General features: G+C 39.0%; 1 protein-coding gene across 3 annotated transcripts in view; it reads right to left on the bottom strand.

The window, feature by feature from the left end:
- Positions 1-2,045: 2,045 nt before the first annotated feature.
- WDR11 (WD repeat domain 11) overlaps positions 2,046-27,839 on the bottom strand; it is a 54,522-nt gene continuing 28,728 nt past the window's right edge. For all 3 annotated transcript variants that reach the window (XM_070470294.1, XM_070470295.1, XM_070470296.1), the window contains 18 exons: positions 26,765-26,871; positions 24,734-24,809; positions 21,821-21,929; positions 19,706-19,830; positions 18,875-19,022; positions 15,090-15,196; positions 14,559-14,673; positions 14,017-14,188; positions 11,617-11,725; positions 10,217-10,279; positions 8,885-8,950; positions 7,954-8,131; positions 7,259-7,354; positions 6,612-6,777; positions 5,785-5,882; positions 5,180-5,325; positions 4,317-4,396; positions 2,046-2,988 (listed from right to left, as the gene is read on the bottom strand). In XM_070470294.1, the coding sequence (XP_070326395.1) occupies positions 2,834-2,988; positions 4,317-4,396; positions 5,180-5,325; positions 5,785-5,882; positions 6,612-6,777; positions 7,259-7,354; positions 7,954-8,131; positions 8,885-8,950; positions 10,217-10,279; positions 11,617-11,725; positions 14,017-14,188; positions 14,559-14,673; positions 15,090-15,196; positions 18,875-19,022; positions 19,706-19,830; positions 21,821-21,929; positions 24,734-24,809; positions 26,765-26,871 (2,116 nt within the window). In that variant the 3' untranslated portion in view covers positions 2,046-2,833. The remainder of the gene's footprint in view (positions 2,989-4,316; positions 4,397-5,179; positions 5,326-5,784; positions 5,883-6,611; positions 6,778-7,258; positions 7,355-7,953; positions 8,132-8,884; positions 8,951-10,216; positions 10,280-11,616; positions 11,726-14,016; positions 14,189-14,558; positions 14,674-15,089; positions 15,197-18,874; positions 19,023-19,705; positions 19,831-21,820; positions 21,930-24,733; positions 24,810-26,764; positions 26,872-27,839) is intronic.

The following is a 27,839-nucleotide window of genomic DNA, read 5'->3' as shown; positions in this document are numbered from 1 at the left end:
CATGGCGTTATTTTGCGTGGGTCTTGTGAGCAAACACACGCAAGGAGCCTTTAAGGACAGGAAAGACAGCGGGGTAATCTGCTCATCCAAGTGTCCACTGGACCTGCCCATCTAATTTGGAGTTCAGCAGTTCTCAGGAGAACTGCATTCCTAAAGCCTAGCTCCTCTGCTTTTCTTCTTTTTAAAACACCAGAACATTCAAGTTATTGGTAGAGCCAATTTAAAATGCATTTACATTTTAATTGAGGGACTTCTTCCATTCACAAAATGAGAATGAGTCACTTTGAGTCAGTCAAATCAATTGTGAGCAAGATCTCAAAGAAATAAAGCCCTACTGGTTCAAAGAATATTTTCACTTGTCTGTCAATGTCTGCCTTGCAGAATTCTTTTATTCTAGTACAACTGCCAGTGTGTACCTGAACACTTTACTTCAATTGCGAAGTGTGCTGAGGAGAATGAAATACTCTGCGTGATCATGAGCTCAGGAATCACAGACACCTGAGACTGTCCTCATGCAAGATGGAATCTCCAGGCAATTAACAGCCGAGAGAGGCACTGTTCTCCTATAGAGGTGAGGGCCATTCTGTAGAGAACTTCTGATATGGTGCCTCTGGGAGGGACCAGAGGCTGGTATTGACACTGCTCCACTATTGGTTTTGGGAGAACAAAATGTCCTGCTCCCACTTTCAAAGTGATGGAAAGACCTAAAGCAAGAGCGTGGGGAGGCCCAGGGCTGGTCACCATCTGCAAAACAATCAGCAACAGAACAGGGAAAAGGTAACGGTGAGAGACAAGAGGCGGAGGGTGGGTCTCACGCTGGCAGAAGCTCCCCCGCATCAGACCAGGTTTCCCCGCTCCGCCTGGCCTGTTCACTGCCAGGGAGCGAGGCCTGACAAGCACGTCCAGGGGTGATCTGCACAGGGAGATGCCTGCTGCCCTGAAGTCATTGTCTCTCTCCTTCCAAATGCCCCGCTGCTGGTGTCACCCCGGGAAGCCTCCTTTGCTAAAGCACAGATAACCCAATGTGCTTAAAGTGCTTCCATGAAGAAGCAAGCTGAAGGTCAGACTCCTGAAAGTGATTCACTCATCCTTGTCTGCTCTTGAATTCAAATGCTCACCAGAGAGGTGTGGAGCAGTTCCAGCTTTGAGCCCACAAGGTCATGGGGAGAGGGTGGTTCGGGTTCTGCTCGGACCGGACTTTGAGTTGTGTCCTGACCCAGACTTGCTGCCACCCTAACCAGCTGGGCTGTGGCACGATGCAGGCTCCCAGGGCCTCTCTGCTCAGCAGTGGCTGCCGAGCTGCTCTGCCTGGTCCTCTACGCACTCCCACAATCCAGCAGTGGGTCACCGCCTATCTGCTGGCCTCCAATCCCAAGCACACTGAACTTTCAAATGCCCTCTGCTGGAATTTCTACTTCTTTCTCTTTGCTTACTAAGGCTGGCATTCTTTTCTCCCTTAGCCAGTTGATGGCTGAATTAATAAAGTCTATCCTGACAATCATTTTACCTACTAAACAATATAAAGAGAGCTGGGTTTGCCTCTGGCCTTTAAAAATTTGGTGGCACCTACCCCAGCAAAGAAAAGGCAAGAAGGTGACCAGCTACAGGACCAATGAATGGATCCTGGGTCTCTTCTAGGACATTTAGCAAAAGCACTGGCCTGGGAACAAGCATTCCTGGGACAGGCCCTTCCTCTTCATGGACCTCAGTTTCTTGTTTGAGGGGGGTTGATATCTAAGGGCAGAGACTAGGATTCCATGTAAAAACACCTCCCAGTGGGTGTTAGTACATACGCCACCCTGGACGTCCAGGGAGAGACAGGAAGGCCATTACCTCACCTCTCAGAGCCACAAGCTGAGTCCTGCCCACCCAGGAACCCCAGCGCAGGTGTTCCACCCTGTGTTGTGTTGCAGCCCCGAGTTCCTGCAGCCTGGTTCTGGATTCAGCAAAGCGGCGCTGGAGGGCGGGCAGCTGGACCAATTCCTGAGGCGCCAGCACACCTCCCGATGTGATGCAGAGCAGCTCAGAGGACACAAAGGCCTGGCTGGATTAATTCCCTTTTTATCATTTCTGGAAGTTACACACATTTCAATTGTTAGCAATAATTTATAAGTCACATCTCATATAGTTCAGTCATTGGAAGAACACAAAGACAGAAAATTATTAGAGCACAGAGTCTTCAAAGAGGAGGTTACTGTAACCCATCACAGAAGGAGCTAAAATCCCAAATATATAAGACTCCACAGACAAAACCTAAAGCTTACAATTTCTCTAAGAGCCTATACACTTGAAATTACAAAATTCAGCAACTGCCTAACCAAGAAATGAACAGTTCTGTTTTCAAGGTAAGAAAACAAGGAATGCCATGGTAAGTCACCTTTACTGTTTAAATGTTTCTGCTCTGTTTATACCTTGAATGACTGTATATACACACAGGCACAGCACATATTTCAGTATAGCTCTCACAAACTGCTTTTACTACAGATTTAAATCTAGTCTATGTGAAAAGCAATTCAACTGCTTGGATCTTAAATTTTTAAAAAATGAAAAGCATTTCTAGGTACTCTTAAAGCTGTCTCCCAAAGTATAAAATGTTATACTTTCAATATCTGAAGCATTCCTGTCTTTCTCTGAGATAAATACGGGTCCTGGGACTGGCTTCTTATAGCATAAATGCCCACATACTGTTGTGCATACATGGTGAAACAGTCCACGAGGGCCCCGGAGGGGACGGCACCCTCGTAGGTCTGGCTGTGACCGTCCGCAGCCAGACCAACACCCCGGCCGCTGCTCTTGAGGCCAGGTGCCCTGGGGCACAGAGACTGGTCACTCTTCAGTCAGTCAGTTCTTGCTTGGGGGATTCCAGTTCAGTCAATAAATCTCTGCCAGCTGCTCCAGCCTTTGAAGCAAAAAGAACCGCTCCCTGTTTAAACCCGAGGTTCTTTAAACTTCGGGCATAATCTGCATAAATAGCAGAGATGAGCTTCTGTAAACTGCGGTTAAGGAAAAGAAGGGCAGCGAGGGCTCCAGCAGGTTCCCACAGGCTGGAAACAAGGAGCAGCTCCGCCAGGGGAGGGCAGCGCGCGAGGAGCACAGGGAGCTCTTCTGGGGGGGGGGGGGGCAGCTCGCGGCGGGGGAGGTGAGGTCTCAATCCGCAATGTCCCTACACTGGCACCAGCTGAGCCCAAAGCCCGACCTCCTACAAGACCCAACCAACATCCCCTCAGATGCTCCAAGGTCTAAATGCACTTAAGGAGTAGAGAGGGAAGGATGACAGAAGAGAAATACATGTGCAAACCCTTGAGCTGCTTGCAAGCCTGAGAGGTTGGCGCAGATCCAGCCTCACTGAGTGGCTCAGATGGTGAAGAATCTGCCTGCCATGTGGAAGACCTGGGTTCGATCCCTGGGTTGGGAAGATCCCCTGGAGGAAGGCATAGCAACCCACTCCAGTACTCTTGCCTGGAGAAATTCATGGATAGAGGAGCCTGGCGGGCTATAGTCCATGGGGTCACAAAGAATCAGACACAATTGAGTGACTATCACTTTCACTTTGGGGATGTTAGACAGCCCTGTCCCACTGTGTTCTGATATCCAAAACAGCTCCACTGAATCAGAGCCAACTCCACCAGTGCCGAGACACATGACACTGAGTTCAATTTTCTGTTAAAAAAAAATACAGAAAAATAAAAAACATGACATGTAGGTATCAGGCCACCATGTAACCATTCAAGAGAAAGTGCAAGGAGAACAACAAGGCCTCTGCAAACACAAGGACCTGAGAGTAGGATTCTCAAGCTCCTTCTTTTCAAAGAAAAACATGTGACTCAAGTGACAGGTGGAAGAAATGAAAAGCTCCTAGTCACACGGGGGCCACTGTGACCTGCCTACATGACACGTCTCTCTGAAGTGCTGCTGTGTCTTGTCCCATGTTAGCCCGTCCCTGTGGTAACAGCCAGTCTTTCTTTTTAATCTATTCTGGTATGCGTTTATTCCAGCAGAGCCTCCGATACCTTTCCTACACTACTAGTTCCTCTATCTTTTTTTAAGTTCAAACAAAACGTTACAAAATCTGGGCTCCCTCCACTTCACAGCCGTTCCTGTCTCTCCATTTATCTCACAGCTGATGCCGTTGGGGAAACAACCTTCTTTCTGATTTGTCGCCTCCCATTTCTCCCTTTTTCCTGGCTCTGAGCAGTCAGAACACGGATTTTTCTCCATACAATAGTTTCCTCCCAGGCAGCACAGCCAACGGGGATGCTTAAACCCACTCACGGCATCTGGCTCCCCCTCAGCAAACATGTCCCAGCAAAGGATATCTGTGTCCTCACTGACTTCAATGGCTCCGTACTTGAGACAAGCTTCCATAAACAAGGCCGCTCTGTCGAAGTACCTCATGCTGCTCAACAGAACACAAAGCGCGTCAGGAGCTGTGACTTTCATCATCTGGGGGTAGGACCACCCCAGGGAGTGTTTCTACACAAGGGCTTGCACATGCTCCCCACAGAGCCCAAGGGCTGCGTGAGGCACACCAGCATCGGTCTCCGCCCCAGCTGAGAGGAGAACTCTCACGCTCCACCCCGCTGCTGTTTTCTATTAACTCTTACAAAACATCTCTGACATCACTGAAATAAAGACAGGACAAGAATCCTATCTTGTTCGATCTACAGAGACAGGACAGAAATCCACATACCCAGGTCCAGATTTCATAAGTAACTTTCTGTCGTATCTGCCTCAACCTACCTCCCATAGTTTTAAATAAATAAATAAAATGTCCTATGGTAAGTGATAAGCATTAATTTCCCTTCAAGGTTCTCAGAGGGGACACCTCTAACTTGCCATACGTTCTTCCTCCTTCCTACTGCTTTTCTGCCTTTGTCTCAGTTGTTCTACTCAAAGCTAAACTGACCTCAATTCTTTTTAAATATTCTTTTTAAACAGGTTAACTATTAGGTTTGACTAGCAGATTGGCAGAGAAGTAGCAAAGTTCCTACACCAAAAGAAAAATGAATAAGCATGGGCTGTTCCACTCCCTTTAGGTTTTTTTCTAAAAAATAAACCTAAAATATATGCTTCTTCCTTCACTCCCAACATCAAGGACTACCACTTTCCTGGCAGAGCCTCACGACGGTGAAGTGGTGAATCCCGGGTGGTTCTGACCAGCCATGGACAGTGGGTGTACCTGTGAAGCGTCTCGGCCACGCTGGAAAAGCAGCCCAGGGAAAGGAGAACCAGGAGGGCCTTGGACTTCTGGTTCACTTGAGGGGAGCAAAGGTGGTCAACCCATCGTTTCAAAACATCAGCGCACTCTTCAGAATTTAAGCGGACCTGAGAAAGATGCTCATGTTAAAAAGGACACCCTGCACTATACTGAAAGAAAAAAGAATTCAGGTGAAATGAAATCAACAGCTCTCATGTTGTTACCATGAAACAGAGCTCATCTCTGCTTTATGCCACAGCCCCTGCTGCTGCAGCACCATGACCAGAGGTGACAAGGACCTATGCCTCAGGACCAACGGGTCCAGGACCACCTCTTGGCTGTACGTAGTCTGGACTCACACCCCAGCAGGGACAGGAGGCAGCTGCTTTCACTAATTGCTACCAATGCAACCTCCACTTTGTAGTAAGAAGAAATGCAATTTATACACAAAGAAGAAGATGAAAGTTGCTAAGAAAATATTTGTAAAGCTGCTTTGCAGCCCCCAAAAATACCTTCAAATCATGAGTCAAAAATTCAAGATTGAACTTTCCTGCCTGAAGTTCCAGGCACCTACTAGAATCACCTACTTTGGCAAGCCACGCTGCCCGGTTCCACTCGCCGTAGGTCTGCAGGTAGCGGCAGGCATCCGCAGCTTTGTCTATCAGGCAGAGCAGCTGGACGCCCTCTGGAAGACAAGACAGCAGCCCCGTGAGTAAGGCTGGAGCTGTCTCTCTGGCGAGTCACTGCAGGGTAAAACTACCATCTGACTTCACCTGGTCTTGGACATTTTATACCTACTGGAGACATGACTGACTTAAATTTTAAAATGAAGTATTAAAATAGGGTTTTACAGTGTTGTCACTCAAGTAACCTGGGTTGGCAGTACAAATACAGTCCAGAAAACAAGAGTCAAGACTATCTCACTCACTGGTTTTAACGTTTAGGGTGCCCACGTTTGTCCAATTTATGTATATTATTTTGGCAATTATTAATAATACCGCTTTTACTCTTTAAAAATGCACTGGTCTAGATGACTAAATTATATGGTCATCTTATAATATGAGGGCTTCCCTAGTGGCTCAGATGGTAAAGAATTTGCCTGCAATGCAGGAGATCCAGGTTTGATCCCTGGATCAGGAAGATCCCCTGGAGAAGGGAATGGTAACCCACTCCAGTATTCTTGCCTGGACAATTCCATGGACAGAGGAGCCTGGCAGGCTACAGTCCATGGGGTCACACAGGATCAGACACAACTGAGCGACTAACACTCTCATAATGTAAACTGCTAGCAATAATTTATTTTTCTCCAGTGTATATAAAAAAGAAAGAAATATTCCTAATAACCAAATACTTTCCTAGGAATGGGTCTGATTTTTCAGAGTACTGACAAATATACCCCTAAAGCATGCCTCACCTGCCAGTTTTCCATTGGCGATCATATTAGTTGCCACAAGCTTGATGGTGCTCTGGGAGGGGCCTGACGAGGTGACGGTGGTGACCAGGCAGGCTTTGAGTGAATCACAGTAATAATGCTGGTTGTCTGCGCTGGTTTCCAAAAGCAACTGCACGGCTCTGTCTGTCTAATAAGGCAAACAATTCTTCTAGTTATGAGGCCATTTTCCTCCAACATAACCTTTCAAGATTCGTAATTTGGGACACTGAAGTTTTCAGCTTAAAGAAGACTTTCACTGTCAAAAATTATCCATAAACATATTGTTTACATGTATACAAGTTGAACAAAAGTGCAACACTGCTTCTTTAGAACAACTGTAAAACCAGTCTGGTTTACACAGGTACTTATTTAAGCTCTGTACTAGTCAGAGACTAGTACAAAACCAAAACAAAACAAAACTAGGCAGGCCTCATGTGACATTATGGAAACCAAAATTACAAGTTGGTTTACCATATATTTTTGCTTTCTCAGAACATCTGTTGGTCTTATTTTGAGAGAAAGCATATATTTACACTTATACTTTCAGGGAAATGTTACAGTGTGTGTGCAAAGGTGTTTGTGTGTGATACAACTCCCTGAAACATGGAAAGAGATAAAAACTGACATACTTGACCCAAGAGAAGCAGCTGGTCTGTACATTTCCTTGTATGATCATAAGTTGACCGTTTTACTTCCTGGAGATTAACCCTTTCCAACTGAAATTTCTAGAGCAGAAAAAAAAAATAGAGAAAACTGAGTCTGGATTTTAAAAGTTTTGAATTATTTAACTATTAGTTAACATTGTTTTGATTTCTGAGTCAAAGAAGTCCAACAATTTAATAAGAATTTGAGAAGAAAAAAATGTTGAAATGTACTATAATCTGTGTGTATGTCTGCCTGCTTACAGAAACTGGCACTTTAGTAGAGTTGGAAGAAAAATCCCTATGTGTAATTCAGTACTCTACTGGAGGTTAAACAAATTATGAAACTACCTTTATATATATAAAACAGCAAATTCAAACCAAGTAAATTAAGTATTTGTTATTTATAGAAAATTAGTAACATGAAAAAATTAAAATGAACCAAGTTAAAAATTTTTAAGACCCCCCCCCAAAATTAAAAGGCTGTTAATAAAAAAATTTTAATGTCTACTAAAAACTCAGTAAGCGTTTATGAGCTTTTCAAGTCCTGAATCAGGCCTTTTTTATGTGACTGTGCCAAGAGACTCATTTCTGTTATGTGGACCTTTACTGAGTACAAAGTTAACTTTAAGATACTTACAAAGACATAGCTTTAAAGGTTTTTAATATATGAAACGTAATACCTGAAAATAGGCATTTTCACAGAGGACGTCGTAACATATATCTAGTGGGTTGTTCACTCTGTCCCGAGGAGCGGCTTCTTTAGCCACTGGTGTGCTTGCGGCCTTTTCCTGGGACAGGCTGTGCAGATAGTGGGCGGCGACAGTCCAGAAGTGCAGCTCCGATTCATCACCATAAAGCCTGGCCAGGGTGAGACCACAGTCTCCACTGACCTCACGCAGCAGCGTGGGGCCTGGACGGGGGCTCCCCACGGCAGCCTGAAGTGCCAGGAGCGTGGTGCTGGCCCGTGAGAGACCACGTGCTGGCTGGTGGAAGAGCTGAAGCTGCAAGTCCTCCAGCCTTGTTACTGGCTCTCAAACAGCACAGGGCCCTGACTGCACGGGGCCCCTTCCGACCCAAGCCTCCCTTTGTTCTGTTAAGAGCAACACCGTGGTGCTATAGCCTGTGCTATTATTTACCTGGTTTGCCATCAGCACATCTTTCAATCTGCACCAGTTAAGGAAGAAGTTCCTCTGGGATCACTGACTATATAAGGTGTGGAAATAACATGCTCTTTATTCTCTGGGGAGTGAAGGGAATGGTCTTTCTAAGGGATGGCTCTACTCTAAGTAAGAACATATAGGTTATTACTTCTAAATATAATCTAAATATAACTTATGGGTATACTTAGGACATGTCCCGTGTAGCTGATATTTTAAAAAGCTATCTGTAGAATGGAGTCTTTTCAATAGAGAAGGCCTAGATCTCACGTTTTTTTCTTTTTCCTATTTGTAATACTACTTTCAAAACAATCTATAAGCCAACTATAAAGGATGAACTGATATATTTTCCAAAATTCCAAAGAGTTTGGTTTTAACTAACAACTCTTGATGAAAGGAGTGAGTTAACCTGAAATTCCCTATCTCTTACACAGGACACTTCAAATAGTGTTACCTTGAAACAAGCAGGCATCTCTGCAGGAGAGTAAACTCCGGATCGAGCAAGAGTTTCTTTATGTCACTGCAGGCAGGAATCCAGACAAAGGCAAGACAAAATTTTTGAATCCATCAATAAAGGAGATAAGTCAATACACTCTTAAAATGGAAAATTCTACCCAAAAGATATGATAAGACCCTACAAAAGAAGTTACTTTGCCACGGCCCTGAAACTGCAAAAGCTTACAGAGCTTAGACAGCATCTAGGCTTGGAGAAGTGGAACCCATCAACCACCATAGTTTAAGGTTCTAATTCTGATTTACCTTCTTGAAGCAGCTCAACTCCCATTCTAAAAAATATGAAGAGCTACCTAACTACAGGAATAAGAAGGTCATTGCTGATAAAATGACTTTACTAAATGATCACCAGGAACACCCTATACTTCAGAGAAGATGCATTGAGAATTTATTCTTCAAAGTACTGAAAAATTAAAATATATAAGGAAGAAAGGCTAGTGTTTCATAAATTGATATTTCTACAATAGCCCATTATAGACTATGACCTGTGTGCTACACCATACCATAGTGGAAACAATAAATGAAATGGCATTGCCCTGATCTTTTCAACAGAAAAAAAAAGAAAAAAAATAGACTATTTATAAATCAGGAAGAAGGGGAGATAGTCTTTAAATCTATTCTTTTCCATTTAAACATAAATGCTAACCTTGGGACAGAGAAGAGAAAAAAGTAATTACTTTGAATTTGACATCAATATAATATTCCCTTAGCATTAATTTATTAAATATTAAAATATATGTGATGTATTCTAGATTGCCAAGATATGTTTTCCCAAGAACTTGTGGAGTCAAGTTTTTCTACTTCCTTTCTGTAGAAAAGGAATAACACTCCTTTCCAGTGTTATTCACTGTACCTATCTGTAAATGCTCTTGACTCTAGGGAGCATATTAATTTCTTAGCCAGAATTGTGCACACACAGCAGCTGACACAAAGAACTTATCTCAGCAGAGAGAAGCTGACACACAAGAATTGCCCTTTGTACATCCATCCTCTAACGTGAGGCTTTGCAGGGCATTTGTGCTGGAGGCAGGCTAGCTACAAGGCGGCTTACCCCACTGCTTCATCTCCTGCCCTGACATGAGACCACAGCAATTTGAAACTTACTTCCACAAAACAAAGACTCTAAAGGGAAACAAACTGAGGTGAAGAGAAGGGTCTCTCCATGGGCCACTAATATTTTCCAAAAGAAAGCTTATTTTAACTTTAAAAAGTCTAAATCATTATGTTCTTCTTTTTCATAATCTTATTCTCTAATAAAACATAGAGTACTTACTTAGACAATGAGTTCAACTGCTCTTGAAGGAGATTCTTTATTTCTTCATTTTCTGGATAATCACTGTGCCAAGAAAATATTTTAAATGAGTTCATTTTCTCTTTATTTACCACCATTTATTTCTTCACCAGGAAAAAAAAGTTGTGTTAATACAGAAATAACTTCTTTGTAGTCCTTGGTTAAAAAACTGCATGTAGACTGAAATAGCAATAGACTACTCAGGAACCTACCAATCATCTTTAATGTCTGCTTTTATCTTATTGAGTCAAAACTTAGAAATGAACACACAAAGTTTCTCTGGCTTTCAAGAAACCAGAAAATTTATTAGTGAGCTCTAAAACTATCAGGTTTAGATTCATGTTAATAAGGAACTTAGCAATGACTACAGGAATCTGCTCGTTGTTCTGCAAAATTAACATTCATTTCTCTGAGTAGATACTTCTTGGAGAAAGAACATCTCATCACATTTATTGTTTTAATTCTCCTAACCCAGGGCTTTGCTGGTGGCTCAGTGGTAAAGAATCCACCTGCCAGTGCAGGAGATGTGGGTTTGATCCCTGGGTCGGGAAGATCCACTGGAGAAGGAAATGGCAACCCACTTCAGTATTCTTGCCTAGAAAATTCCACAGAGAGAGGAGCCTGGTGGGCTACAGTCCATGGGGTCACAAAGAGTCAGACATGCCTAAGTGACTGAACACACACACAACCCATGCCTATCTGTGCATTCCACACAGCAAAGGTCCCATAACACTTGTGGTAGTTTAACTAACCACCACCAATAATGGTTTCTGTGACTATTTTTTGCAAGGAGGCAGGCTATAAAACATAAAACACTTCTGAAGTAGATTCCTTTATGCTACTTTTAAAAAGATTTAATCTTGTCCCCTGACTCTGATGCTGGGAAAGACTGAAGGCGGGAGGAGAAGCGGACAACAGAGGATGAGATGTTGGATGGCATCACCAACTCAATGGACGTGAGTTTGAGTAAGCTCTGGGAGTTGGTGATGGACAGGGAGGCCTGGCATGCTGCAATCCATGGGGTCGCAAAGAGTCAGACACGGCTGGAGTGACTAACTGAACTGAATCTTGTCCCCAAATTCCTCTTGGCTTCAACTGGCCCTCTCCACACTCAGAATGGCATGCCCAGGTTCAGACCGTAACATGACCATAGGGCCACCTGACAGCCCTGCGTGTACTCACAGCTGCGTCCAGGTCCCCAGAGAGGGAAAGACAAGAGGCAGATCAGTGACTCCTTCAGGGTCTCTGCCATCACTGCCTCAACTCAGTTTTAAGGTTCCAATCCCTGTAAGCCCTGGAGACCAGCCACTGCTAATTTTCATGGGGTGTCCTTCAATCTTAAATCAATTAAGAAAGGAAAACAAAAATGCGAAAAAACTTACACATGAGAAATGTCCAAAGAATACTGTCCATTCCAAGGCTGATGTAATAAGAAAGCTTTCAAGGCGAGAGCAGCCCTGGGAACAAGGAGATATGGGCACCACACAGGCTCTAGACAAAAATACAGATTTTGCTTTTAACAAGTAGAATTGTATACAACTATAAAGCTTCTGCTGTAGACAGTTCACAGAGAAGTCAGCAGACAACAATGTGTAGCAACTCAGACAGTATATTAGTGTAATCACTGCTTAAGACACAGGGGCTAAGTGTTGGCAGAGAGTTAGACCGTAGAGTCTCCGACCCCACAGAAATAGTACTGAAAATTCTTGGAAACATCATCATACAAAATATTATTAAACAAGTCTCATAGTTCTGGATTCCTTTTAAGACACTGCTAAAAAGAATGTTGTTTTATGCCATTTTATGCCCCTGATCTAGGCAGCAGGTAAGAAGGATTCTCCAACTTAAAAACAGGGATTCTAATTATCTACATTTGTCTGATTTCCCCTTTTACTGGGAGAAGAGGCAGTGTCAGAAAAATGTAAATAAGGGGCAGGGTGGAGGAAGAAGACTAAGCTATTCTAAGAAAACAGATTTGAATCAACATACTATGATCTTCTCTACTTGTCATAAAGAAGAAATGAAGCAAATGTATTAAATATTATATCACTGCATATGACCTCAAATGATTTTATTATCCTACATCAATAAGGTCCAAAATATATTTCTAATTCCTCAGAAGAGAAATATATTACATCAAACATATTTTTCCAAGCTCAAATCAGCACATATCTGGCAGCAAACACATAGAAATCTATTTCCTAACTCCATGTTTACATTCTCACCTGTCTGTATTCTTTAACATTTATTGAATGTTGTTCTGAGTTTAAAGTTCAATTTGGGGAATATATGCACAATTTCATTGACTTTCCCCTTTATTATTTTAAAACTTGCCCTTTTTGGCTGAGACTGCACCACTAGAGATTTGATAGGATTTTTTTTTTTTTAAGGAAAATTTTAAAAGAAAAATGTAATCTAAAATCTGGTTGAGGGTCACCTGTTCATTCATGGTATTAAACAGTCATGGTATTAAACAGGGTAGCCCATTAAGCTAACAATGGGCTCTCATTCATTATATAAAGAGTTTAATTTAAAAACAAGTACCTTGGCTTTGGAGACTTTTAGACTCAAATTTTAAGATAAAGGTCAAAGAATAGCTTCTCAAACATCTAGATTACATTTGCATACTTCTTTACCTAGAACTAATAACTAAATTAAAAGAAAAAATCATTCTTGAAATTCCCTTAATTTCCTCAATAACTTTATGTTTAAAGTTTGTATCTGTGCTTGTCCTTCCCTAGAGGGAGGTCCTGCTACTTCTGCAGAGCTGGCAGGGATCTTGAGGACAGATGTGGGAATGCAGTGCTCAACTGCAGCTCACTAGACGGCAGTCACAGTTACAGAGTAAGAAGTGATGGTTCCCGAACACAGTGGCAGGGGTGGAGCAGTGACACAAACAAAAACCCATTTAATCTAAGTTAAAGGCAGCCCAGTCAACATACACAGCAACTCAGTAGTGCCTCAAGCACAAACGTAACATGAAGGGTCATGTTTTTAAAACCCTACTGTCTCTGAATGTGCCAAAGACTGACTCTGTGAAGGTACAGACAATTTCCAGAGCTGACAGTTTCTATGATGAAACTCTGTAAATGACTAAACATTCTCTTATGGCATTTTTTTACAGATCAGATAGCCCAGTGTGTATACCAAAGGTATGCTTGGAGAAAATTTAATGAAGGGACATCTCATTTTCAAATCAATTGATGAGTACATTCACAAACTTCTCATTCATAGCTACTTTTTACTAAAATAGCTTTCATTCTCAGAAAAAAAATCGCAAAACCACCATATAAAAAAGGGCAGGGTAGTGCAATCATCTAATTTTGTTTTGACTGGCCCTTTAACAAGTCATAAGACAAGCATCACAATTCATACTTTCCAAAGTTATTTTTCCATGATATATGGTTGCAAAAGACACAAGACTCACTATTAAAAAGCCAGCAGCACTTTACCACTAGATTTGTGTCCTGTGATGAGCTCTGCTAAAGTCTGAGGAAGTCATTTTTATTCATGTAAACATCTTTGATCTTTTGACAGAGCACTCAGAAAGAGGTCAGGGAAGGGGCGCTGTGTAAACCAGCGTTGGGGAATGACTGACATCTAATTACAGACTCTAGCATCTCAGCAGTAAAAACACTCAAGCTTTAAGTTAATATACATTTTCAAACGTAGATTCCTAGAAAGAAAGAACAAAATCAAAGAGAAGCAGCTCTCTCCCATGAAAAGAACAGCTGGTGCAAAATAAAGACATTTCCAAGCATCCTTCCCTTAGAACTCCGTACCGGTCAACTCCTGCTCGTCCATCCTAAAGCACGTGGACTTCATGGACATCTCCAGGACCCTGATACACCCATCATCAGAAGCCAGGATCACTTTATCTGACGTGCACCAGTCCACGTCCAATATCCGAAAGGTTACATTTCTTCCACTTCTTAAACTGCTCACCATCTGAACCTTCAAGAGTGAATTTGGTTGTCACTTTCAGAAAGAAAAGGAAGATGTTTATCATTCCAGACTAAACGAGCAAGAAAGACAGTGCTTGTGGTGAAGGTCCAGTTCATGTCTAAAACTGAGCAGTCTTGGGCAATCTATCTTCCACATGCAGACTGCATTTTGAAGGTCCCAGAGATAGTGATAACATTAACAATCTGTTGAGCTGTCACCTTTAGAACAGAAATACTATAAAAGAAAAAATTTAAAAGGAAGAAAACTGTTCTAAGAAGCTTGACAGACCCATTTATAAATCAGAAGGAAGGAAAAAAAATACATAGTTCCTGTGACCAGCAGCTTCATTTGCAGTGAACCCACATGGAGTTGGTCTTACCTCTTTAGAATCCCATACTTCAGCTCCATCATTGTACATTGCTATTAATTTTTGGTTTCCTTTACCAGGGGCAAAACGAATCTTCTTCACCCAACTTCGGTGTGTAGGTATTCCTCTGAGGAAAAACAAACCAAAACACCAATATGAAGTAGAGTAATATCTCGTTATTGAGAGAGATGTCCAATGTCTCTTTCTATTTCTGCTTTTGACGAGGTCCAGTGACATGACAGGAGAATCACTCTGCTTTCTGGGACAGGGGTCACACATGACAGACATGGTCTGCTCTTTAACAACAGTTGGAATAGTGTCCCAGCACTTCTGTGTGGGCCATCTGCAGGTAAGGGTCATATATGAATATTCTAGAGTTTAGTTCAAGGCCGTTCCTCTCAAGTTCTATAACAAGAGATCCAAGGGTCCAACCTGCACATGACTATATTTAGTAACGCTTATTGTCAAGTAACAAGCCACTAATGGAACTATATCAAGATTTTCTGTTTCGGCCAAATAATACACCTGAATTCTGACACATACCTGGATACTCTGCCTTTCAAATCCCAAAAATTTAAATTTCCATCCATATCTCCAAGAACTAATGTATCACCTTTCCAAGCAATGCAAGTAATGCTACCCATACTCCCCTAGAAAAGAACAGCAACAAACACACATCAATTTCACCACTTATAAGCACTCACAACAGAGAAATACTTTTATTTAACAACTGTGAAGAAATAATAAAGATATCTTGCTCGTGGTTTAGTCGCTAAGTCGTGTCTGACTCTTTATGACCCCATACACTATAGCCCACCAGGCTCCTTTGTCCATGGGATCTCCCAGGCAAGAATACTGCAGTGGGTTGTTATCTCCTTCTCCAGGGGATCTTCCCAACCCAGGGATCAAATTTGGGTCTCCTGCATTGCAGGTGGATTCTCTACACACTGAGCCACCAGGGAAGCCCCTAAGATAGTGTAATAAAACCTAATTGTAAATGGATTCCCTTTAGTATGAACATCATCAAACTCTAGTAGAGTTTAGTCACTAAGAGGGCTACCTAGCATTTCAATTTCAACAAAGAAGAAACAGAAGACTTCAATCCAATAGAGATTATCATCTGAACTAGATTTACAGAGAAGGAGTGTCTTTTGAGGAAGAACTACTTCAGAGAAAAGAAAATTAAAAGAAGAAAAAAGAGAAGGAAAGGACATCCTTTTACGAGTTATCCCTCACTGCTAAAGGATGAACACATTTATTCTGGGGGAACTCAGAGCTGTCTCACAACTGTTCAGCAATTCTTCTACTGAGAATTCTTCTTCTTCATCACTATGCAGTACATCTGAAACTAACCTAATACTGTATGTCAACTATATTTCAATTAAAAAAGAAAAAGATTCATAGCTTCGCTGATACCTTCATGAATAATGAAGAGGAATAGATACTGTACACTGAAGGCATCTGTAAAATCTGAATTCACAGAAGGTTCTGCAGAGAAGTTACACAGGGAAACACAAATACAAGAATGAGACACTTCTGTAACAAATTAAAGTGGGTTGGAAGGAGCATGCAGCTCTAACACATGCACAGAGGTACTGTGATGGAAAGACTCGGAGTTGGGGCTCTCAGGAAAGCTATGTGGACCTGAAGCCCAGCTGTATCACTGAATTTGGTGTGTGATGTGGGGCATGCTTACTTAATCTTTATATGTCTGGATTTATCATCAATAAAGTAGGGCAAGCTCATAAAATTTGAGGAGTTCCTATTGGTGTTAAAGTGTTAATAAATTTTTACAGGTAAAGGCCTTATGACAATGTTTGCCACAGAGTCAATATAATGCTAGCTATTCAACAATATTGCTCAATTACTTTTCTACTTATATTCTTATATTCAAAGAAACTTTTTTCATCATTTGTAGAACAGTATTAAAAATTCACATTTGGTTCTCATGGTATTGCTAGTAAGAAGTAGGAATGCTCCAGAGTTTTGCTAAATTGGCTGTTAAAAGACTTGCACATACACCAAATATTGCATAAATCCTAGTGGTAAGTCAAGAAACAAAAGATAAAATTGGATTAAAAATAATTATTCTAATGATTTGATTAGTAAAAAACTTAGAAAGCTATGTTAAATAAATAGAATTCAGTACAGTATAAAGCAATACTCCAAGATCTTATTTCTATTATTCTGACCACATTAACAGAATGTTTAAGAGTTTGACTTTAAATTTAACCTTTTTAGTCCTGAGAATTTTTTTAAAACATTTTTACATTAGTTTCCAACTTCTAAAAATTAGAATATTAAAAGTTAAGTCCAGAAATCTGTCACCAACTTAGAATTACAAGTGATGTATTAAAACAACTGTACAATTAAACAATATAGAACTTTCTATCTAAGAGTCTGTTGATGGGATACAAGCCATATGAAGATTCTAAGGTCTTTTGGAGAAATGTGGGACAAACTTGCCTTCTGGCTCCAAATAATCCTAAGAGAACCAATGAAAGATTTAAAACTCAGTATTTTTAGTTGGCACTGATATGTTGCCTACATGTAAAACACGATGTTCAAAGGATCGAAGTAAAGCTGGCAGCAAACAGATAATCATTCTCTCCCACAGTTTTCTGAATAAAGGCAGTCAGTCAACTATACACTCTCCATGGGAATGTAATTTAAAATATATCACGCTTCTTCTTTTTACCATTTCTTATATGCTCTATAGTTCTGGGGCCAAAATTTAAAGGTAAAGTTCCAACTCAAAATAACTGGCTTAGTGGCTTAGTACTTTATATTTGGAAGGAAGGTTAAGAAAAAGATTAAAATAAACAAAACCTCTGCCTCAATTCTACACACTGGTCACTGAAAAATTTTTGATTACTGAAAATAAAAATAATGAACCCAAATCAATCGTTCATGTTTTATACAGTAGATACATAACTCTCTTTTCCTAAAATACTCTGCTCTAAAATATGCACTAATTTCACTGGAGGCTGGATCCTTATTAGGCTGGTCATTCTTTGAAGAAACTGCTTCCAGCTGTGAAATAAAAGGATCTGGCAGGCAGAATTAAGACTTGCTATATCCTGACCAGACCTCCATAAGAGGAGGCAGAATCTTAAAAGCTGTGTTGTGCAATAATGTTGAAAGCAGCAGGACTTTTCTCTCCCCTTTTCTTCCCTACAAAAAGGAAAATTCATGTGTCCAGTGTTCAGAAGTTTTTAACTTTTTTTAGAGTTGGGGGACCTAGAATCTCAGAAATTATTGGATTATTTCTATTCTAATCTCAAAGATGATGTAATTAGAAAACAAAGAGAATGAGTTATTAGCAAATGGCACTAGAGGAGCTAAGGTGGGGCCTTCTCTGAGGTCTAAAGGAGGAGCTCTGAAAGCCAACTGATTTTCCAGAGTAGAGCTCATTACACTGAAACTCTTAAGGCCACGCTCTTGAACTGCAGTTTTTCTATCTACGCACTTAAAGTTAGGTTACTGCTCCTATTATAAGGCCAAATGTCAATCTTTCACATTTGCATTATTTTTATCCTTTCAAACTAGTGAAAACTTTTGGCACTATTAAGAGTTTAAAATAGACATTACTAACTCTCAAATATGACTCATTCTATGTAACAATAAAACTGGAATTACAGCTTGAAAAGCACTTTCACATGCTAGTTATATATAGTAAGTTATATATATACACATATAAAATCTCATCCTCTACTTAATAGTTATAGTAATATTAGCAAAAACATTTTCTTCATCCACTCAGGAAAAAAACCCATGAGATACATGCTGACACAAATTATTAACTATAAATCCTTAGTTAGAGAATTCCACAAGGCCATGGGGTATATATATGTTAGTAAAGATTAGTAAATACCTTTATACCTACAACTTGATTACTGTTACCTAAAAATAATACTAGATTTTAAATCAAATCCTTCAGGGTAATACTTGAAATGGAAAGAGGAGAGACTAGAGTCCGACACATAGACCTGGTTTAAACGCTGCTCTGGTATGTCACGAGGCCAGGCAACCAGGGGAAAGTTACTCATTCTCCCTCAATCCTATCACAGATAAAATGGAAATAGTTCCTCATGAATTATTATAATGACAAAAATGAGCAGCACATGTTATGCCATCAAAATAGTTATAATGTTATTCTCCAAAAGTATGGGACAAATTTAATCAATGGAAACATCTCCTTAATAAAGTTTATTTAGATTAAACTTTTCTGAAATAGTTTTCCACCTTAACTGTGGCTTTACTGGATATAGAACTAATGAGGTCTATGGGAAGAAATCTTCATGCAGGTTTAACCAGTTTGGACTCACGTCCGGTGGGATCCGAGCACTGTCTTTCACTGAGTTTCCTTCAACAGTGAGATGATAAACTTGGCCATCATTATCGGTGAACACAAAATGCTCCCGGGCAGAGATGTTCTGACTGAGTTCAGATTTACTTTCAGCCTCCTGCAACAAGCTTTGGGATGGAGGAAAAGAAGATGAAGAATTTTTTTCACCCTAGAGTGACATAATGAATTAACTTACCCAAAATACAGATGGATTAACAGGAGGTCAAATCATTAAAAAAAAAAAAAGGCTGAAACTAATTGCCCAGCTATAACAGGCAAACACAAATTATTCTTCATACCACGACTGAATGTTTACCCTGTACAGAAGAATGTTGTGATCTAGACTTCACATGGGAAAGAACCCTCTTTGCCATTTCTGCTGCGAAACAGAGGCCTTATCTTGGCCCATCATTTGCTGAAGTTTTTTGTTAATCTGGTGGGGACGGGGCAGTACAAAAGTTAGAATTCCTAATACATTTCTGTGGTGAACATAAATGACAACAGGGTCCACCTGGGTGTTCACGCTACGTTCATTTGAACTTCAGAAGCTGAAGTCTATGGAGCCAAAAGGCACTGAGAATCAATCATGCTCACTAACAGGTGCTGACATGTAAACTGCACGCTGCACCAAACAATGCAATTACTAACTCTTTAGTCATACGAGCATGTACTGAAACATCAAAGACTGTTCCAAAGCGGACCAGAGATGCCTTAGGATGCCACCTGTCAAATTCCCAACCAGGAAATAATAAATCCATGGTTATCTGTAATAACCAGGCTATTACAAATGACAGTGGCGGAAGCAGGGCACCTGATCACAGATGACTCAACCACACTCAGCTCCGTATCTGAGACCACAGTCTGGCGGGCCATGGCCTCTCGGGTGGCCAGCTGCTTCTTCCTCAAGCTCTTCAAGTTGTGAGACGGTGACCATTCCTGTGAATCAAAGGCAGACACACCCGCAAGTGCTCAGTTCCTCTTTCTTCCAGAAGAGCGGGCCATACTCACTATTGCCCAGCATCACTTCTTGTTACTACACATGAACTCACAGTTTGTTCTTAGGTTTTACTTTTTTTTATTTTTAGAAAGGCTGAAGGCATGCATTTTCATTAAAGCTTATGATAGAAGGTTTCAATAATCTATTTCCTTCCACCTTTAATCTTCAATTAGAGCTTAAGGGAAAAGAGCTTAATGGCAAACTCCAAAAGGCTTAAACTTTTGATGCTTTCATTTTTCAAAATCAAAATAATACATTTAGTTATGGTACCTCCCACTCTTTACCTCCACACCTCCCCCTTAGATGAGCTGATCACACACTCCTCCAGTCATTGCCCATTATCACCTACAGACCCACCTCAAACCTCTAGTTTTATTTATTTACTCCTGTTTATTCTAAAACATTTAATCTAATATTCTCTCACATGTATAAATTCTTAAACATGTAGTTATTTTATTTTACATGCATGTATTTGTGGTCTGCATGAACAGTAGTGGATTATGTATCTCATCCCATTACTCTTTTTACTCGGCACAATGTATTCAAGTCCCACCTCCGTTGTTTCTGTATGTTACACAGTACTTCATGGGTACATCTGCCAATTTTCAGTCTAGTTTTTAGTTTAGTTTTCCCAGGAAAGGACACCCAGATTGTCTCTATACTCTCATCATGGGCAATTACACTGCACTGAAATTTCAACGTCCACACAGAAGTTCCTGCGTGACCAGAAGCTGACCAGCTGGGGCAAAGAGGACGTCTGTGTCTGACTAAGTGCTGCCAGCTTGCTCTGTAGAATGGCTTCACTGGTCTACACCCCTACTAGCAGTGCCTAAAAATTCTTACAGCCCATACCTCACCCACACAGGATGCTACTGGCATTCCAATTTTTGTTTGTCTAGAAGGTTTATCATGGCCATTTTACTTTGCACATCTCAAAACCCAGGATTCTTAATATTTTTCACATGCTTGTTGGCCTTTTAGGTCTCTCTGACATTCATTAACTGGTCATATCTTTCATCTTGTCCATCTTTCCACTGGGGCTACTTCTGCTTCATTGCAGGAGTTCCCACAATACTAATTCCTTAGAGGGATTAGTTAGTCCTCTGTCCATCTTAAGACACTGGACAATTTCTTTTTTTAAAAGAAAGTTTAAAAGTTGTCTTCCATATTTGACAGTGGTATGGTTCATTGAATAGAAAGCACCAATCTTGATGTAATCAAATTCATTAATTACCTTTATGCCTTTTGGTTTGAGCTCGTGATATCCTCTTTTACCCCCAGAACACAAAAATATTCTCCTGTATTTGACTATATTAATTTTATCGCTGTACTTATTTTCACATTTAGGTCATTAATCCTGTGGAGCCCACCTCTGAATATGGTATTATGCATAAATCCAGTATTTCTCTCTATGAAGTGAGAGGTTCCCAACACCTTCTACTAAACAGGCTGTCCCTCCCCTTGGGTTTGTAAGTTATTTTGCTGTACATTAAGTTACCAAATATTTATGGGCCTATTAATGAGCTCTTTATTATACTGATCCATTTCTCTTACTTGGGCCAATATGACATTACTTTATTTCTATGGAGTGGGATGGGGCCTACCTCCACCCATACTGCCTATATTACTCTCTTTTTTCCAAGATTAACTTAGCTACTAGGACTTTTATTTTTCCATAAATATTTTAGAATATGTTTATCATGCTCCTCAAAATATCTAAATTAAATTTTAACTGGACTTTCACATATTAGCTTAACCCATCCAAGAAAATAAGAATTATCTCCATTTGTTTAGATCATCTTCTCTGAATATACATTTTTTGCAATAAAACATACAGCAGTAATGATTTTAATTTGAGCTAAAGAAAAATATTCACCACGTATATACATACCCAAATAAACTGTTTACTTCTTTAAAATTGTAACTTACCAAAGCAGTTATTGCAGGGAAGTTTTTGGACATTTCTCTAAGAATGGTACAAGTCCTAACATCCCATAACTCCAGGGGTTTATCTTTGAATACAACTGCCAGATACTGCCTAAAATAAACAAAATTACTAAATGAAGCTCTTTTTGCAGTATTTTCACCATAAGTAGTACAAATAAAAAGTTCATAAAACTCAGATGACACATTCTAAACGAAGAGAATTTAAACTAACTTTTAGCGCCCTCGTGATTAGTAGTCCTAAAAAGGTAAAGCTCTAAGATGACCTACGAGTCACACACACCCTCAGGGCAAGGAACTTAGCTCAGAATGAAGAATGAGAAAAGGCATGAGTTCACATCCAAATCTTAAAATAACCCTCCTGAGGTTTTCAATTTTCTCATTGAGACATGAAAATACTACTACGTGTATCAATGGGCTGATTGGTATGCAGGTTACGGGAAAAACTAAATAAAAAAGGAAGTAAAGTTTCTATCATGCCGACTGTGAGGAACTGTGACAGAGTAGGAAATGTGACTTGCAGCTCAGTGTATCACAGGACTTAAGATTCTCCCACTTGATACCTCAGACAAACCATGTGACCTTTTGAGTGTTAGTCTACTTACCTTTAAAATGGTGTTAATAATACCTGCCTCATCAACCTCACTAAACACTACAAGGATAAAGAAAAAGGGACAGCACACGTGAAAGGATTTTATCAATCACAATGGATTATGTAAATGAAATATCACTTTATTATATTTAATACAAAAACAAGCAGAGACATGTATGTAAATAACTAATATAAATAAAAGAGAACCTGGTAAAGGCTATACGATTCACTATGAAAGCTGATATTAACTTTGACAATAGGGAAATGGCATTCTAGGCAGAGTTACAAGTGTGATAAATGGCAAAAGAGAGAAAAGGAGACAGGGTGTGTGGGGGAAATATGCTACTTGAAATGCAGAGTATGTGAGATGAGAGCAATCATTGTGAGAAAGAAGAATAACGTGAATTTTGAATTCACATTAAAAGCCCTAAGACACCCTAAAATGCAACACTATCGTGAACAGAGATTCATTCTGTAGAGAACAGGGGATCCTTGAGTTTTGAGGCAGTGGTGATAATGTGACCAGACGTTTAAGATGTATTAATTTAGTAGGCTTGTGTAGAGTCAAGACTGACGAGAAATAGAAAAATCTGGCATCCAAATAGTTTGAGCAATTATCAGACTTTTTTGTGGCACGACTCCCTTACATTTGAAAAAATTACTGAGGATCTCCCCCAAAGAACTTTTGTTTATGTGGGTTTTACTGATATTTTGCCTATGAGAAATTAAACCTAACATAATTATAAGCTATATTAACTTACTTAAAATGAGAAAAGAGAAAATAACTACCAAAATGGCAGATGAAAACATAAGCCATGTTGATAATTACATTAAATATGAATAACTTAAACACTGCAGTTAGAAGCAGAGATTATCAGATCAAGTAGTAAAATAAGTCCAATTATATGCTCTCTTTCAGAAATCAACTTTAAATACAAAGACAGAGATAAGTTACAAATAGGAGGAAGGAAAAAGATATACCACGCAAATACTAATCTATACTAGAAAGCTAGAGTATCTATACTAATCAGACAAATCAGATTTAAACTTCTGAGAAAAGACAAACAGCTTATTTCAGTGATAAAGAAGTCAGTAACTCAACAGCACATAAGCATGGCAGTCAGTTGAACAGAAAACAGAAAACCACAAAGAAAAATGAAAGAAACCCAAAGGATTTTCTTTGAAACAATAAATAAAATTGATTGACATAATATACTGATCTACAGAGAACAAAGTAGTGATTACCACAGGGAAAGACGCAGGGGAGATGATAAAATGGGTAAAGGAGATCAACTGTATGGTGACAGACAGAAAATAAAATTTGGGTGGTGAGCATGTTGTGAAGTATATAAAATAGAAGTAGAAATATAGTGTTGTACACATGAAGCTTATATAATGTTACAAATAAATATTATGCCAACTATTTCAGTATATGAATAACTGAAAACTGAAATTAACAGAAGAAAAATATAGTTTATAATAGCATCAAAGAAAAAGCAAAAAATAATTCACAAATGATGCACAGGACCTGTATACTGGAAACTACACAATATTATTGAAAGAAATTAAAGAAGAACTAAATAAGTAGAGAGATATACACCATGCTCATGAATCACACAACTTGGTAAGATGTCCATTCTTCCCCATGTTGTTCCATGGATTCAATGCAATCACAATCAAAATCCCAGTAAGCTTTTATGATAAAACTGATCAAGTTGATTCTAAAATTTATATGGAAATGCAGAGATCCTCAAAAAGCTAAAGCAATGTTAAAAACAATTTCAAGAGTGCTTACTCCTTTCTTTGTTCTTTTGATTAGTTTTCAGTCAATCTCTGCTGTCAATGATTCTGCTTTACATATATTTTTCTTTGGAACAAAAAACTTACTAGAATTAGATCTAAGTTATAAATAAGGAAAATGAATTCTTTCACTCAATAAGCACATACTGAGGTAGAAGCTGAACAAAGAATTTAACCAAATAACAAATAACATTTCCTAGTGAGTAACAGGTAGTTCTATCAATATAGCTATAATTGAACAAAATGGGGTTACTCATTTTACCAATCTGAAATGTTAAGATTCAGATAAGTCACCTTGTCTTTATAGAAATGGCGAATTAAAAGCAATAGCAACTTAATTTTGCAATTAAAATATTTTCTATCATACAGCTGCACATCACAATTTGTTACCATTAAGAAATTCTATGCACATGCATGCATGTTCTCATTTCCTTAAAGATTAAAAAAAAAAAAGTTTGAGATTCTCTTGTGATAACACCAGATTTTTTTTTTAGGTTGACACTTACTTCAAATGAGATACTTTAATCATTTCGATGGGCGACTCATCATTACCTCGTTCACCACGGAAAGCAATGCTCCTGCCTTTAATTATAAATATTAAACAAAATGTAAAAACAGCATATGAAACGCGTCAGAAACTAAAAGCTGTACCAATGTAATTTGATCAGTGGTACCTTCCAGTCTCCTCCTCACTCTTCCATTTGCTTTAAGCTGTTTCTAATGATCTAAATTCAAAACTAAATCAAAAGTATTATAAGACCAACACTGTATTACTTACATTCAAATATCTACTTTATAAAAAGGTATTTTTATTTTTTTACAGAATTTCTTGACGCCCTTCTGTGGTACCTTTCAAATAATTTAATTTTAGAAATTTAGAAATATTAATTTCTAAAATTTTAATGCATCTATGGTAAAGCAATTATCTACTATAAAAATTACTGGTACGTTCAAAGTATTATAAACATTTCCATGTTTACAAATATTAACTAATGGGGAAAGCATTCTTTGCATAGGTATTTAAGATTTCTTGTCCCACGTGCAAAACACTCAACTACAATATCTTGACATGTTCCTCCAAAGGTCTCTATAAACTGAAATTGGGGAATATTAAGAATGAGTTAACAGCCAAAGAAGTTAAACAGTCTTCTACAACTTAAAAAAAAAAAAAGTTCTATGTTATGTTTGAAAAAATATTTTAATAGCATCTCCTGGATTTCTATTTACATGAAACAAAAGAGAGAAGAGACTCAATTCAAAGACAAATGGATGCCTACATGTCTCCCTGCTCTTCAAGGCCATCACATCTTGAATCTCACTATTATTATTCGCCAAACACCCTACACCCTTTCCTGGCTCTGCTAGTCTGTTGGTCTCCTTAGAAGACAAGGCTGTAAAAATCTATAATTTATGAACTTAAATGTCCTACCTTAAAAAAAGTCAGAATTTTTTACTCAGAAATCTGTTCTTCAAAAAGAAATCTGTGAAAGACAGATTTTAAGTTACCTAAGAGTTCTGAACCTGAGCTGATGGGAAAAATGCACAGGCGTGTTTTCAGTGAAGGATGCTACAGAACAGCATCTCATCCCTGGGCTCCCATGTGACTGCAGTGACCAGTGTCAGCTGGCCAACAAATCAGGAATGCAGGGATATGGGTCACCAGGCAGGTCATCTCCGATTAGACGAGAGCAACACACTGGACTAACAGGAGCTAATTCTTTGAGGCTTAGTAACATAATCTGATAAGTAACAACTGTAAATTGTAAATATGTATTGACAATATAAGGAAGCAACCATATACATGATTTACTACACACATATAACTTATTGGTTGAAACAACATATATTTATGTTGCTAAGCCATTAAAAAAAACTCCCCATAATTTTGTTAAAAAAAATGCTTGAAATCATTCCATGTGCTATATAAAAAATAATATAAAACCTTCACCTTACTCTGCTTTTAAGTTCTTATTTTGAAACTGACTGGGTTGTAGGTTTTTAACAATTGTGAACAAGTTACTTTACTGGAATATTTCCTACTGTAATGCCTTTAAACTCCAAAATTAAGTTTTCCTATTAGTTAGCCAGAGAATATCAAAAGTTTCAAAGCTGAGCATTTTAAAACAATCCGTGTAAGATTTTTAAGGGTTTCCTGAAAAGGCCAAAATTTTTAAAAGAGATTCTAAAAAAGTGTAACTACAAAGATTTATTTTAAAACTGTACTTCTGGTTATCTGTAACAATGTACTTGGAAGTAGCACTGATATCTCATTTATGAATCTGTCCATTTAGGCTAGTGGTACTCCATGGACTTGTGTTAACACAGTTTGCATACAATGATGAGTCTTTTCTAAGGCAGTTATTATACAGCAACCAAAAAATGAATACATAAACATAAAATATATAAAAATGAATATATAAATGAGAAAAAAATTCCAAGGTGAAAGAAAGAACTTTGAACATGTCTTCTAAATAGCAGCATCTCTGATCAACATGATGGTACCATTTTAAACATTTTAATAGTCTAAATACACAAACCTGTTGGAAGGTCAACCAGTTGAAGTTCATTTCTCACTAATCCCATGTTGTTTGGTGTTGAGGTAGCAAAAGAAAGAAAACCAGTTAAACTCGTCCATTCAATACCCCTATATAGAGAAATTAAACAAAGATTAAAATTCTTTGTTTGAAAAATTTATTTGAAAATTGTTTTTTCTATGTCCTAAATCTTATTATACAAGTTAATTAAAGAATAATATTAATACAACATTTGAGAATAAATTATATATTTCCAACATAGAAAAAATTATTTCTAATTAAAACTTTATCGCCAAAGATAGCTTAGTTATCAGAAGTCATGGCATTAAAATGACTATTAAAATCTGGCAAAGAGCACCAGATCATTGCCAAGAATTCCATTATTTAAAACAAGTGGTATAGAAATATTCTGAGCAGACTGCTTAAAGTTGAGTATATGAAGGAACTTTATCAAATTTTATCAAAATTCCTAGCTGGTTAGGAAACAGAAATTCCTGAAGAAACAGACTGAACTGTTAGACTGGAAGTGGAAGAAAGCGCCAAACAGTGTATCAATTAAAGAAAAGCACAAAAGAAAAAAACAAACATGTATGACAAGACACTAACCTATCAGCCTAATGCCCTGTTGAGTCCCATTTCCTTGGGACTGGCAGTGGGTGAGTCCACGTTTTTTTTCCACTGACATAACTGGCTTAACCAGCAATGGAAAACGAGGGGACTCAGGACATGTGAATTCATCACAGTAGTCACAAAAAGAAACTGCTTACAAGGTAATGGGGTCTCCCTGGTGGCTCAGTGGTAAAGAACCAACTGCCTGCTAATATAGGAGACGCAGGTTTGATCCATGCCTTGGGAAGACCCCCTGGAGAAGGAAATGACAACTCATTCTAATACTCTTACCTGGGAAATTCCATGGACAGAGGGGCCTGGCGGTTCATGGGGTCACAGAGTCTCTACTACACAAGGTAACAGCTGGCTGGGAGGCAAATCTAAACCTCTGTTCTATATGTGATTGCTCATCAGCACTTACAAGACAACAATAGAATATCAATGGCTGCTTTCAAAATACAATGGCAGG

The sequence above is a fragment of the Odocoileus virginianus genome, chromosome 7 (genome assembly GCF_023699985.2).
Source record: "Odocoileus virginianus isolate 20LAN1187 ecotype Illinois chromosome 7, Ovbor_1.2, whole genome shotgun sequence".
NCBI classification, from domain to species: domain Eukaryota; kingdom Metazoa; phylum Chordata; class Mammalia; order Artiodactyla; family Cervidae; genus Odocoileus; species Odocoileus virginianus.
Note: the sequence above shows the minus strand (reverse complement) of the source record. Positions and strands in the feature narration are given on the sequence as shown.